Raw genomic sequence first — 14,042 nt, forward strand, 5'->3', positions numbered from 1 at the left:
TAATGCAAAATTCATTAAATCATGACCCAACATATAATCTATACTACAACAAAATATCCCATGTCGCTACATCAAACACCTCTAAACCCTACATATACTATCTCAGTTATACCTACACTATATCTAAATCCTACATCTAATACCTAACATATGTCTAAATACTACACATAAAAGCTAAAATATGTGTACAAAATAGGATCTAGGTGCTAAACTATGTCTAACCCTAATTCTAAACCTAGATCTATATTCTAACATACTTTTAGTGGTTATCCTATGGGGTTTATAAAAAAGGATGAAGCCTATTTATGCCAGGCTTCCTGCCTGAAAGGCACCTCTGACAACAGAATCAAAAGGGATTTGACCACGTATTTTCATTCGACGTTCTGGGGCCCTTCTGCCTTTGCACTCGAGGACCAATGTCCCCGAGTCTGTCCATAACAACCTGCTTCGTGACCTGCAGAAGACTCAGAGCGGATCTATCTAATGGTGCCAGGGCGATAGGCGCTCCGCAGTCAAGCATGATCACCAGAGCCAAAAAACATACTCTTTCTCTGGTAGGGCTTCGCCACCCCTCTCGTTCTCTCCTCTCCTCCCCTCCCCTCCCCTCGCCTCCTCTCCTCCCTCTCTCTCGGTTGGGTTGGAAGCAAAATGATCAGCTGACATCAGTAGGACCGGTGTGACCGATTTAAATACCCGAAAGGTCTTGCTCACTGTTCGGGCGACACCTTATGGGTGGACCCGCCCGTCATCACAGCGAGGAAGATCTCACATGTTCAGGACGAGACCCAAGTCACCGCATTTAATAATGTCTGACCGTCGGGGTCCACTATGTTATTATTGCAATTTTATGAAATGGTCGTGTAATTTTGCATATATATATATATATAATATTCTGATTAACAACGCTCTAGCCTAAGGATGCCGTTGGGGACCTAGCCCATGCCCAAACCCATACCAGCAATATTTGGAGAGGATATGGGTTACCCATTTAATATAGGTATGGGTGGGGTATATGAAGGTATTACCCATCTAACCTGATCCCATTAAAAAAATAAAAATATATTTTCCCTTATCTCTTTCCTGTATCGATCTATCTATACTGTCTTCTGTTCTCCCTCTTCCTTCTCTCCTTTGCCCAAGATTGACTCTCTCTAATAAATCAAGGCAAAATAGTAGAAAACCAGCCACCCGCTCCACATGACATGCTCGTTGTTGTAGCCGTTGTTCCTTGATATCACGACACGAGGTGGATCTCGGCATCCTGCACCGGAGGCGACGATGTTGGGGCAGGAGTGCCAGATCCGTCACGGCAACAACACGATGAGCTAGATCATGTCGGAGCGATGCGCTAGGTGCGTCCAGGTCGAAGATGAGTGATTCTTCGGATCAATCGCAGACCCCAACCTCATGTGCCTCATCCAAGTGATTAGCAGAAATAACTAGTACTCGTCACCCGTGGCCTCTCGTCGAGGAGCACTACCACAAGTTGTCACCTTTGTGTTCGCTAAGCTCTCCTAGCCATCGCCAAGCAATGGCTACGAGCTGCTCGTCACTGCTCACCGCATGCATGATGACTGTTCTGGCTATGGATCAAATGCCCTTTACTCAATGTAACTTACCCGTTAGGTAACCCATATCCATTGGGCATATCCATGGGTTTGGGTAGAATGGCTTGAATGGTATGGGCTACCCAAATCCTCCCGAACAAAGCGCCATGTAGGCCCGTCCCGTACAAAACATTGAGAAAGCTCAAACCCCACAAAGCGCAGTTCCCCGTCCACCTCTCGCTCTCGGCGTTCCCGAACCCTCTCGTCTCGTCGTCTCCCCGACGCCGCCGCTTCCGCTTCCGCCGGTGAGCTAGGGCTTCCTGCTCCGGGGCCTCCCCCCGGGTCCCGCCTTCATGGCAGGAGACAGCGATGACGAGGATCTCGTGGTCTACGGGACGCCCATCGAGCGGGAGGAGGACACCTCCGCCCGCAAGCGCCGGGCCGTCGCCGAGTCCGGACAGCTCCGCGCCCTGCCCGCCTGGAAGCAGGAGGTCTCAATCACTCTCTCTGTCTGTACCGTTGGTTCCTGGCGATGAGGGAACGTTTTCTCCAAACGTGTTGCGGCGTTGGTCGCTGATGATTTTAACCTACAGAGACGTCCGATGATTAGCGATGTATCAGGGGATTGTTTTTAACGCTTGCAGTTTGCGGTACAACTGGGCTGGCAATTTGGTTGTGAATACTCTTCCATTTGGGGTTTGCTGGCGTCTGCTGCTGTCGTCGGTTTCTTGATGGCATGCTATTGTTTGGCTGTGTTGGCTCAAATTGTAAATATTCCTGCGATGGTTTTCTTTTTCACGCCTCCTAGACTCGAGATTTCAGGCGCCTTCACACGCTGCCGGAATTAGGGGATGGGAGTTTTTGTGGTGGGGTGGTTCGGGGTGCCGGATTTAGAGGGAGGCTGGGGCGACGGCTGGACTGGTAGTGTGGTGAGGCGCCGGTGCCGCAGGCGGCAGGCCGGCAGTGGGCGGGGTTGGCAATGGGGTTGGCGCAGGAGCAGATTAGTTAGCGTGGCGGTGGGCCGGGTGTGGATCTGGCAGTGGGAGAGCCACCGGAGATGGCCGGAGATGGCCGGGGTGGGAGAACCGTCGGGAGGAAGAACCGGCGGCCGGAGGAGGAAGAAAGAAGCACGACCTTTGGATCTTCATCGGATGGCTCTGATTGATCGCCTGAAGAAAAAGAAAAAATCAGGCGCCTGTTAAATAGCATCACCCTTTCTTTTTGTACCATTGGGGTGAAAGAAAGCATGAGATTTCTAGGGCATTCAGTTGCTCTTCACGTCCTGTTTATTACTTGAGTAATATGTCAACTGTTGTTAAAAAAGGACATGGTATCTGTCTAGTTATTTTCAAAAAGGCGATTTGTAATTTCATCATCTGTGGCGTACTGTTGGTCTCTGTTGTTCGTAATCGTGTAGCCTGACTGAAGTTAAGCAACTAGGATATTGAAAGTGGGTTACTACTCATCCCATGATGGAATGGATTTGTGAAAATTCATATGGTTTAGGTGTAATTTCTACTTAGTTGTTCCCTTATTAGTTGATTAGTTCCTTATAACGTGGAAGCTGCTTGTCTGTTTGAAATTTGGATAGTGCAAAGTAGATCCAGAAACTTATAAAAATTGCAACTTGCAAGCGTTAGCTTGCGATGTGATAATTTAGCAGGTGCAGCCGATTTTGTATTTGTATAACGAAGTCAGTGGTACATTTATTATTTGTCATGCAGTAATAGTATTTTGTTAGTTATATCTTTTTGTTATTACTTCTCTTTGTACTTGTTGAACTTGTGAACTGTAGGCTCCACATGGAGTCATGTAGCATGTGATTTGCTTAGGTAATAATGTTGTTTTTTATTTACTGAAATGAAACGGTAATTGGAGTATAGGTCAGGGATGAGGAAGGAAGAAGAAGATTTCACGGTGCATTTACTGGAGGCTTCTCTGCTGGCTTTTACAATACTGCTGGCTCAAAAGAGGGTATGTTTTGCCTTAAATTTGTAATAATTGTAATTATGAAAGTATCATTGAGGAAGGCAGTGTGATTTTCTTCAGGGTGGACTCCACAGACATTTACATCATCACGAAAAAATAGAGCTGAGGTGAAAAAGCAAAGCATACATAGTTTTCTTGATGAGGATGATGTAAAGGTACATAATGTTCTTTTATATATTTTTTTATTAAAGTTTTGAAGGCTATCCTACTGCTCATATTGTTATATGGAAAATGAATATTTTTGCAATTGTTCGATAGGTAAAGAATGCACTTCTTTTTTTCATTTTCCCCTTTAGTAAGTAAAGAGTGACTTTTAGGCATATATGTTACTTGACTTTGGGTATGAAGGTCTAGCCTTGGAAAATATTGATATTGTGTCTTTTTGTTGTATATATGTTTCTATTTAAATCATGCATGTTTCTAGCTACTCCCTACATCATTATCTTAGGGCATGTTTGGTTCTCTTGCTGGTTTGAGTTTCGGCAAGGTGGGCAAGGATTTCCTTACTTTTGAGGGCGACCCAAATTGGCTTTCTTCCACTTGTAAGGTTTGCCTTGCCCAATCTTGCCTAGCAAGGCTAGTGGGCAAGGTTGGACAATGAAACCAAACATGCCTTTAGGCACCTATAATTAGACCTTGCAATTGGACATAGACATGTAGTGAAGCGTGTCAATTTGTCTGATGCTCTATTGGTTTATTTTACATGGCTAGCATCCAAGCAGAAACTTGTTTTCATTGTTCTCCAGCAATGCCAATATAGTGAATTATCAATAAGGCTAGAAGACCAATCGTTTTGAGTAAGTAGTATGCTGGGCCAATGGCGAGTTTGTGCATATAGTACTTCTGCATCAGGCAGTTGGTACTGAATAGTTTACTTACCTTGCCGTGCATCCATTTTGCTAATGCTTGATGTAGAAGTACTTGGAGTGCTTCTGATATGTATGAGTGGCAAAAGATAATTATTCGAAATTTTTGTTAATGTTCTAATAATGTGGAAAAATTCCATCAGCATCTTATCAGTTTATTTTGATCTCATTAAATGTCAGCTTATGAGGTTGGTCTAATTTCTGCCTTTTGGTTGGCAAAAATGGTCTGGTTGAAGTGATTTCATAGCACAGGTTTGTTTGTGACAATAAAAAAATTTGAGTGGTTGTTGACATTGTGGGTACCAATTACAGGATATGGGAGGTAATGCTTTGGAGACATCTCAGCAGTACGATACTTTTGGTTTTACAGCTGCTGAATATGCCCGAAAACAAGCATCCAAGGAACAAAAAGAGAGGTTAGCATCTTTTCATCCAGTTCTATTAGTTGTATAACTGACCTTGTGAAAACTAGCTTTTCTATTTTTTCTGCACACGATTATCATTTTGGTTAAATAAGCTTCTCAAGTAGGAACAATTAAATCCCCTCCAATGGGAAAAACAAAATCAAATTGAAATAAGAAGGTAGAAACTACTGTCATGTTTACGTATATCTGTATACACAGATTTAGTGGGCTTTATGCACTGCATACTTTGTATGCTGAAAATCTAAGGCTAAAAATCCATAGACGCACATAAGTGAATATATTGTCCATAAACCTCTCCACAAGTCATCTCACCACACATTTTCTGCTATTTCTTGCGGTTTCTTGTGTAAACTTGGTTGTATAGGGTCAAATTATCATGGATTCAACTAATCTGACATGCTAGAGCATAAATTGGGTTAAAGACCTAGCTGTTTTGGTTGAACCTAAGCCCTTGCAATTGGTGGCTGCATGTCAAACCGATGTGCTATCAGTGGCTAACTGTGCCTAATAAATGACAAGAAATAGTGGAAAATGGCGGGTATATGGTTTATGGTGGGTTTATGGACACATATTCACTTGTGGGGTAATGTCAATGAAGAATGATCAAAAATATGCTATGGAGACAAAGTGAAAAACTTGAGTGGTATGCTTATAAATTTTCTCCAAATTTAATTACCTATATGCGCTTGTTACTTTCCTATTTTAGTATGATTTATCTATTTACATTCTTGTGTCTATGCCTTTCTACTCTATGCCACCAATTTCATGTGTATGAGTGCATCCAAATTGAACTACCCTTCTTACTGATGTATATATTTTTTTTATCTTTACATCTCTGTGCAGACCATTGGCTATACCTGGTCCAATACCTGATGAATTGGTTGTCCCTACCACAAATTCAATTGGTATTATATATTCTATTCTTTTATCAGTAACATTTGAGTTGATATTTGCACTTTCAATTGAATGTTGCACTGTTACCATATTTGAATAGGTGTGAAGTTGCTAACGAAAATGGGTTGGCGCCAAGGACGCTCCATCAGGGACTCGCATTCTGATTCTTTATATGGTATGCTTTTCATAGATGATTTGTGGAAAGCTATTCTACTAGTCCATGTTCTCAATTTATTTACTTATTTGTTTGGGAAATTTACCGGATCCTACCAAAGCTTGTCCCATCATTTGGTCAGAACTCATGAATACTTCAGCCACAAATGCCCTGTTATATCAGCTTCTGAGCTTGCTAATTATCCTTAGTTCAGAAACATTAGTCAACTCAGAAGCTTCATTGTCCTTTGAAAGGATGACCTTTTTTTCTAAATGATTTGATGTTGCCAGTGTTGTCTTTTAATCTAAAACGGACTCTGTTGATTCATACAGAATCACGGAGGAATGCTAGAAAAGCTTTTATTGCGCTCTCTGGTGTCAAGAATGACGAGGGTGAAGATCAAATTGATTCTGACAAGCCTAGCTTAGATCAAACTGTTGTGGGCTCATTTGAGGAAATGCGTGCATCCAGAAACACTCCTGTAAGTAGGATGAGTGTTGTTTGCTTCATTGCATGTTATGACTGCTGCTCTTTGAAGGTTTTATCATTTTATTCTTTTCTGTGATTCTTTCAGCTCTAAAATATGTTGTCACGATGCTAGTTCTTTCATAGTCTGTACTCCATCTGTTTTATAAGCTGTCTTGGACTTCAATGCAGTCAAACCTTTTCGAATTCGACCTCCAATGGATGCTAGATTTGTTATTGGCCACATGAAAGCTATATCATCAGTTTGTTGTTTCTGTGATTCTTTCAGCTCTAATGATATTGTGCTGGGCATTTGTTTTCCCAACTTAACCTAGCTTATCACAATGTTTTTTTTTTCCTTTTATACTCTGTACTCTATCTGTTCCATGCTATGTCTTTAGACGACAATACAGTAAAAAAATATCAAATTTGACCTCCAATGGATTTTAGTTTATTTAGATCGGCCACATGAAAGCCATATCATCAGTTTGTTATTAAAGTAATTTCATAATGTTATTTCACAAAATTTTACTTTTCTCTTTTCCACAATCTATATATTTTAAAAAAGGAAGATCAATGGCCAAAGTCATACTCATTACATTCAATTATAAAGGAATGGAGTGATTAGTATGATGCTATACAACATGTTTAAATGTGTGCATACCAATGCTTAAAATTTTCACATTCATATATTAGGAATATATATAAAGAAAACATCTGCTGACCAGTATTATACTCTATAAATATTTAGGTCTACGTGCTTCATCCAAAGCAGGATTTGCATGGATTAGGTTATGATCCATTCAAGCATGCTCCTGAGTTTAGAGGTATCATGTTCCTACTAGATAATCTTATCAGCGTTCTTTCATTCATTAGCACCTGGTGACACCCAATTCCTTTTATAGATAGGAAAAAATTGCAGAAGTCAAGAGATAGGGACCACAAAAGAAATAATGTTTTAACAAGGGGAAGTCTTCTGATTTCGAACTGTAAGATATAATCACGATTATTTTCCTATCTTATTCTTTTATGTCGATGCTGCCTGAATGTTGATTAACTGATTACCCTACCCTCAATTTTGGAAGTAACTTAGCTAGCGGTTCAATCATCAGCAGGACATTATGCACCTGGCTTTGGGATTGGAGCTCTTGAAGAGCTTGATGTTGAAGATGAGGATATTTATGCATCAGGTACTGGACAATCTTGGTACTGCATGATGTTAATATTGGGGACTCATAAACGAACCATAATATGTTTTTTGTGTACACCACTCCTTACTGGAACACAGTAGTGGACTACTGGGCACTGTGTGGTTTCTGAACATACGGTTTTCTGTTTGCTTTACCTTTCCAAGATTTTGTTTAATTTGTTTTTAAAATGATCTTGATATTTCCTATTTGTTTTCAGATGGAGGTCTTTGATAATGCACATTCATCTTCATTAGGCCTTATTAATCTTTTTTCTTTCATGATGGGGTTGCTATATCTTCGGTTTGATGGATTAACACTTTATATTTATCACTTGGCCTTTTGTTTTAACATTTGTTGTATTTAGGTTTTGCTTATGAGCAAACTGAAGTTGATATCGAGCCTTCAAAAACCGGTGATGGTAATTACAAACTTGACAACAGAAAAAGAGGTGTCTTCCTGAGCTTTAAGATTGCCACAAATTCCGATTACAAACTTGAAAGGTGATGCTTTCTCCGATTCATACTTTTTCATCTTGATGGAACAGTATGAACTAACTCGAAAATCTGATTTTTAGCTTTCCATTTTACTTCCTTTGTGTTACCCTTTGAATGCTATTAGCTTACCTAATCCTTGACGTGAATCTGTTGATGACAATGGGGGTAACTATTCATGGTTAGCCCAGCCCAGTGGGCCAGATTTCCTGGGCTGTGGTTAGCCCAGCCTGGTGGGCCAGATTTTCAGGCCTCAGATTGTGATGGGTGTGGTGTCAAGACCTCAGGCTAGGGAATCAGGCTGTCAGAATTTTCCAGCCTGACCCAAAATAGTAAATTAAATTATTAAATATATTTAGGAAAAATAATACTCCACTCATTTGTATAAGGCTGTGCACGTATTTCAAGATTGAAAGTTCGTACTCTTTGACCAGCAACTAGTCGTCTAACAATATGCATATTTTATTTTAATACAAAAGTGATATCATTGGATTCGGATAAGGAATACTTTCCAATGCTTATGATATTGTCACGCTGAATAATATAATATAAAAGAAATTTATACAATGTAATTTGCATCAGTCTCTTACCATGCATGCAACATACCATGCAATGGTACCATAAGCCTCCTATTCGAACCTTGAATATTTTAAGCACTGCTGCCACAGATTGGTTGGGTCAATTCTGTATTTCATTGACTATATGTATATGCTTTAGTACTCTGGAGATTGTGATATCATGGCTTTTTTCCAGATTCCATCCTCCTGAGATCCCCGTTGATTTTGATGGTCGACACAAGTTTCCAACTCCAGTTCAGCCTGCAGAGAAGTTTTCTGATTCTGCTCCTCCTGAGGTTCCTCCTCCAGAAGACACTAGCTTGGCACTATTGATTGAGGGTTGTGCAGCTATGGTTGCACGTTGTGGAAAACATATTGAAGATTTTTATAAGAAGAAAAGTAAGACAAATCCACAGTTTCTTTTCCTTAGTGGAGGAGATGGTTGTAACTGCTATACAAGAAAATTATGGGAGCATCAGCAAAAATATATTGGTCAGCGAAGGCCAGTTGTTGCAAAGTCAAAGCCTCCTTCTGACAAGTTGACAGCAGAGAATCGTGGGAAAATTCTTGGCGAAAGGCCCCTTGATAGAAGTACCAAACTACATAGCTCATCTCTCTCTGCGAGAGAAGCAGTTCAACTTCAATCCAATCTTGTTGACACGTTTGTCAAGCCAATTTCCCTTGTAAGTTATTTGTATTGCATAGGGCTGTCATTGTTGCTTCTCTCATGAATAGCATATTGATTATGTAAATGACATAGTCTTGGTCTAATTATGCAAATGGATTCTTTCTTTCTTGGGAATAGGATGGTCTACCTGAGTCTGAGAAGCCTTTTAGAAATGATCCTGCCAAACAAGCTAGATTTGAGCAGTTTCTTAGAGATAAATATCAGGGAGGTCTTCGTGCTGCAAATGTTACACATATAAGTACAATGTCAGATGCTGATCGTGCTCGAGAAAGGCTGGATTTTGAGGCTGCTGCAACGGCAATTGAAAAGGGCAAGGAAAAAAAGGTTATTGATCCTTCATCAGTGCTGTGGTTGCCTGGAATGAATGAGCAACGTTTTATATCGGCAACTCAACTAGAGGTAGATAAGATCAGTTACTTTGGCCCTTATTAATATCATCTCATGTTTGCTTCCAAATATTGACCCCTGGAAAATTTATAAAGGGCTCTGTAGTGCCTCAAGATGAGAAACCCATCTATCCACGAAGGGAGCAGTTTGAGTGGCGACCTTCACCAATACTGTGCAAGCGTTTTGATGTTGTTGACCCTTTCATGGGGAAGGTAAATTGAAATACGAGATTTTTTATAGCTGCCATTTTAATAATTTCAATGGTTGTGCGTATATGTGTTATATATACTTAATGGACCGACCAAACCAAATAAAGCAATGGATGTATTAAAAAGCAATAGGGTTATAGATGCATTTTTTAATTTATATTTAGGAACGCCGAAGCATCTGTTGGCATTTTACTTCTTTTCATCTGGTGATATGTGAGGACAGCTATTTCCTTGGCTACTGTTAGTGAAGTAATTAGAAGATATGGATCTTTTTTTAGCTGACATAACCTACAACAAAACATTTATGATAGTACTATTTTATGTATGTAGTTGTATATGTTTTTGCAATATATGTCTGTTTGCTGTTTCTACCGTATTCTTGCACTTATGGACTGCATCAAATTTAATATATTAATGTTTGCTTTACACCATATTTACATAGCTTCAAATGAAATATATTTCAAAATAGCACGCACATGAGCATGTGATCATTCTTTACACATTTGCAGCCAATGCCTATTCAAAGACCAAGAAGCAAGATAGACAACCTCATCTTAATGACAGAATCCACCAAGGGAACAAAGGATGAAGTAGAGAGTTCTAGTAGGAGTTCACAGCATGCTTCTGTGGCAAGAATAACAGAGGCTGGATCACAGGGAACTGCAAATGACCCTGATATTGAGCACAGCAGCATGCAAAGACATGTTGATCTTTACAAGGTAACATATCTAATTAGATGCTCTTATTGAAATATTTAAGTCAATTGAAATCAAACAATTTGAGGAGGAACTAAAACCTGTCACAGTAGAGTGACATTTCAGTCTCTATTTTCAACTGACACTCAAATTGGCATCTCTAGTTGTGATCTAGATTTCTAGTCGATCCCTCAATGACCAAACACTGAACCAGTTTGTTGTTCCTTCAACTAAGGGATAGAATCACAGAAAGTTGACTGGATGGCTTATGATAACCTGACGTGCTATGTGTCCCCCAACTTTTAAACTGGAGTTGGACCAGTTTTTACGAGTTTGCAATACTGTCACAGGTAGTCTGAAATGTGCTGAGGTGTCGTCCCATGTGCTAGTGATGAACCTCTTCAAAGGGCATAGCACATATTCCTATTTGTGCATACTTTGTAGAATAACTTTTGCATTTAAAATACTAGGGGAAAAAAGGAAAAATACATTGTACAACCAAAAGTTAAGTATAAATAACATGAAAATTTCCATGTTGTATTATACATTAGCATTAATTATCCAGTCAGCTTTCGTTTATAATGGAATAATTAGTAGATGCAGTGCTGGATAAATTGAATTTTGAACTTTTAAAGAATGTACAACCAATTCGTGTCTAGTCCCTATTATAGGATATGACAGCGGTGCATGATTCTGTGACTGTTTCTAGGACAGGTATTATGTGCTTAACTCGTAGAAAATTTAATTGTCAGCTAGTTAGAAAAGTTGGACAAGTCTCTAAGCTTAAGCACCACACTGAACCTTCAAAAGATATCATGTTCGGAGAAGCCTAAGTGGCTTCAGATGGGGATTTAGTGTTTTGGTCTCCTTGCCCTTTATTTGAAAATGATCATGATATAACTTTAGGGTTTTATATTGACAAGGTAATTATTGTGGGATGCAGGCTATCTTTTCTGATGACTCAGATGATGATACGGAAGAAATTCTTAATAATCAACCAGTGGATCCAGTAAAGACAAGTGAAGGTGCCAACATGGCTCTCAATCGTCTTGTTGCTGAGGATTTCCTTGAATCATTGGGTAAAGAACTGGGGTTGGAGGTCCCACCAGAAAGACCAGATGTTTTATTTAGATCTGAAACACTTTCAGCAGCTGGTGCAAGTGTCTCATCTAAGAATGAAAAGATAACATCTGTTTGCACGGAAGTAAAGGAGAATCAGAGCTCTCTTGGCATGGCGGAAGTTGGCAAGGCCAATGCAGATGCTCCTTTAGCCAGTGCTGAAAAGATTTATTTGAGATATGAGAAGCAGGAGCATAGAACCGAGGAAAGCAGGTCACACCCTTCGCATCGGCAAAGCAAGAATTGTAGTCCGGATTCTGATTCATCTAGTGAACGGCATAGGAGTAGGAACAGAAGATCACATCATTACATCCGGAGTGGAACTCCAGAATCTGACTCTTCCAGTGAACGCCATAGGAGTAGGAGAAGAAAGTCTCATTCAAGGCATAGAAAAGGCAGGAGTAGAACTCCGGATGCTGATTCTCCCAGTGCCACCCAACACGATGATAGAAAACGCCAGAAGAAAAGGCATCACCGAACTTACACACCTGATACTGATTCTAGCGATCATGAATACAAGGAAAGATTCAAATCTAGTAAAGACAGAAGCAGAAAACATTCTAGACACCACAAGCACGGAAGAAAAGATCATGCAGAATGAGAATTGCAGGAATATACGACTGTACAGGTCAGGGAAAATTCAGGGAAGAGCTGCTGTTCCTTTTGCAAACCATGTAAGTTTGATGAGAACACTGGGGGAGATAAGAAACAATGCTTGCAGTAAGTGTTCCACACATCTTGGTTTCATCACTTTTTCTGCCCTAGCTTTCTTTGGCAGATTGATGGAAGTACCATTGGTATGGCAAAAAAAAGTCCATGATACTTGAGTCGCTAGTTTCCTGTATGTTTCTAGGTTTCTCTTAATTTCCATGATGTTCAAGAGACTTTGTTTCTGTGCAATTATCTTATGCGACATTTAGCTGAGCCAACTCAACTGTACTGAAGCCTATAATTGCACAATTGGGAATGCTCTCAATGAGCTTTAATTAATTACGACATCCAGAATTGCAATCATCTGGATGGTCTTCAAACCCTGTTTATGAATGACCGCCAGTAATTAATTACAAGCAAAGTCCCACTGTCCCTGTTTTGAAACCAAAACACATTTTGATTGTGGCAGGCAACCATCTGAGAATAGTCTGGTTTACAGCAAAACCATTAATCGTATGAATGCTGTTTTTTCTAGTTTATTTAAATCCTATGATAGTGTGTTTTTCTTGTAAACATAAGGAAATTAATTTTGTTAGAACTGTCAAGTGTGATAGAGTTCAACACATTAGGGCTTTCTGTTACCAATGGGGTTTCCCTTGCCTGTTTGGCAGCAAGATGTTGCCATCGAGACATGCTAGGGTAGAGTTGGTGCTAATGATTGGTTTCCTTGCCTTCTGAGGCTGTATCTTTGGTGTGCTTTTCCTCTTCCTTGCATTTCCTAATTACTATTTACTGAGCTTTGGCGTTTCTGTTTAGGATAAAGAAACTAATGCAACGTAAGCCCCTTTTGTCTTTTTGCAGTTGCATGTTCATGTTACAAGTACCACCGAAGTATCTAATTTTTCACCAGAAGCTTGATGCATGATACAAGTCGAATGCTGTGGATGCTTTCCTTGTTTGTAGACCTATTGTCCACATGTCGCGCCTCGACCTTCGTTGTTTGTCCTTGTTTTTGCGTGTCTTTCCAACTCTGTCCACCCTATCAGATGTACATAGACTCTCACAAGACAGAAGTATGTCTTGAGCTTTTTTTGAAGATCTTCCCAGATTTGTTGTCCATCTAAAATTTTCAGCTAGGACAAGGTGTATTCTCTGAGGCATTCTCGTGTTGTGAACTAGTGATCTTCATGAAGACACAATGACAAGTAGACTGTTTATCACCGTGCACACAATGATGTGGTCTGCTGATCCTGGAATTTGTTTTGCGCTCTGCCGGCATCAGGAAGGTGCGCCCATGAAACGCTAAGATTCTTGCCTAGCCTATCAAAGGCAGCAACTGTGGAAGAAGTACAGGGCCATGATGTTGAAATCCCAGCATATTTTGTTTGCTTCTTCTAGACTCTAAATAGAGGTCCAGTGTACAGGCATGGCATGAAGTCTATAACCCATTGATGTCACCTGTCTCTGGTGAAGTATTTTTTTTTTCTGGTGCCTATGATGTCCCTGCTTGGGCCTGGCATTGGGCCTACAAAAGATTCTTAGGCTACTTTCAAACAGCTAGGATGAGACTGAGAGAGCATGTGTCGCTGCTCTGGGCGCTGTAAGGGCAGGCCCAGGGTTGTTGCGGGTGGACAGGGAAGGCGAGGTGTCGTCGTCCTCGTGGCGACGGCGACGCAGCTGTCATTGTGCTGCCGTGGCGGAAAAATTCCGCCACG

The 14,042-nt window shown here is 40.5% G+C and overlaps 1 protein-coding gene across 2 annotated transcripts; it reads left to right on the plus strand.

The window, feature by feature from the left end:
- The first annotated feature begins 1,652 nt into the window (after window positions 1-1,652).
- LOC133926720 (G patch domain-containing protein TGH homolog) lies at window positions 1,653-13,547 on the plus strand. 2 transcript variants are annotated; one of them, XM_062372759.1, is made up of 17 exons: window positions 1,653-2,038; window positions 3,431-3,521; window positions 3,597-3,691; window positions 4,715-4,818; window positions 5,671-5,732; window positions 5,822-5,896; window positions 6,208-6,356; window positions 7,092-7,167; window positions 7,246-7,329; window positions 7,453-7,530; window positions 7,895-8,030; window positions 8,775-9,261; window positions 9,384-9,665; window positions 9,749-9,865; window positions 10,372-10,581; window positions 11,501-12,350; window positions 13,189-13,547. In XM_062372759.1, exons 1-16 carry the CDS (start codon window positions 1,901-1,903, stop codon window positions 12,275-12,277), a joined length of 2,961 nt encoding a protein of 986 aa, XP_062228743.1. In that variant the 5' UTR covers window positions 1,653-1,900; the 3' UTR covers window positions 12,278-12,350; window positions 13,189-13,547. The 2 variants fall into 2 exon arrangements, with proteins under 2 accessions (XP_062228743.1, XP_062228742.1); XM_062372758.1 differs by having other exon boundaries at window positions 1,654-2,038; window positions 11,501-12,396.
- Window positions 13,548-14,042: the final 495 nt, after the last annotated feature.

The sequence above is a fragment of the Phragmites australis genome, chromosome 8, assembly GCF_958298935.1.
Source record: "Phragmites australis chromosome 8, lpPhrAust1.1, whole genome shotgun sequence".
In the NCBI taxonomy this organism is placed as follows: domain Eukaryota; kingdom Viridiplantae; phylum Streptophyta; class Magnoliopsida; order Poales; family Poaceae; genus Phragmites; species Phragmites australis.

What these genes read in the sequence shown, in the direction of transcription:
- LOC133926720 (XM_062372759.1), top strand. Translation starts at nt 1,901, where the DNA reads ATGGCAGGAGACAGCGATGACGAGGATCTCGTGGTCTACGGGACGCCC. An exon ending in TGAGGATATTTATGCATCAG is followed by an intron (nt 7,531 to 7,894) that starts GTACTGGACAAT and finishes TGTTGTATTTAG; the next exon opens with GTTTTGCTTATGAGCAAACT. An exon ending in TTGTCAAGCCAATTTCCCTT is followed by an intron (nt 9,262 to 9,383) that starts GTAAGTTATTTG and finishes TCTTGGGAATAG; the next exon opens with GATGGTCTACCTGAGTCTGA.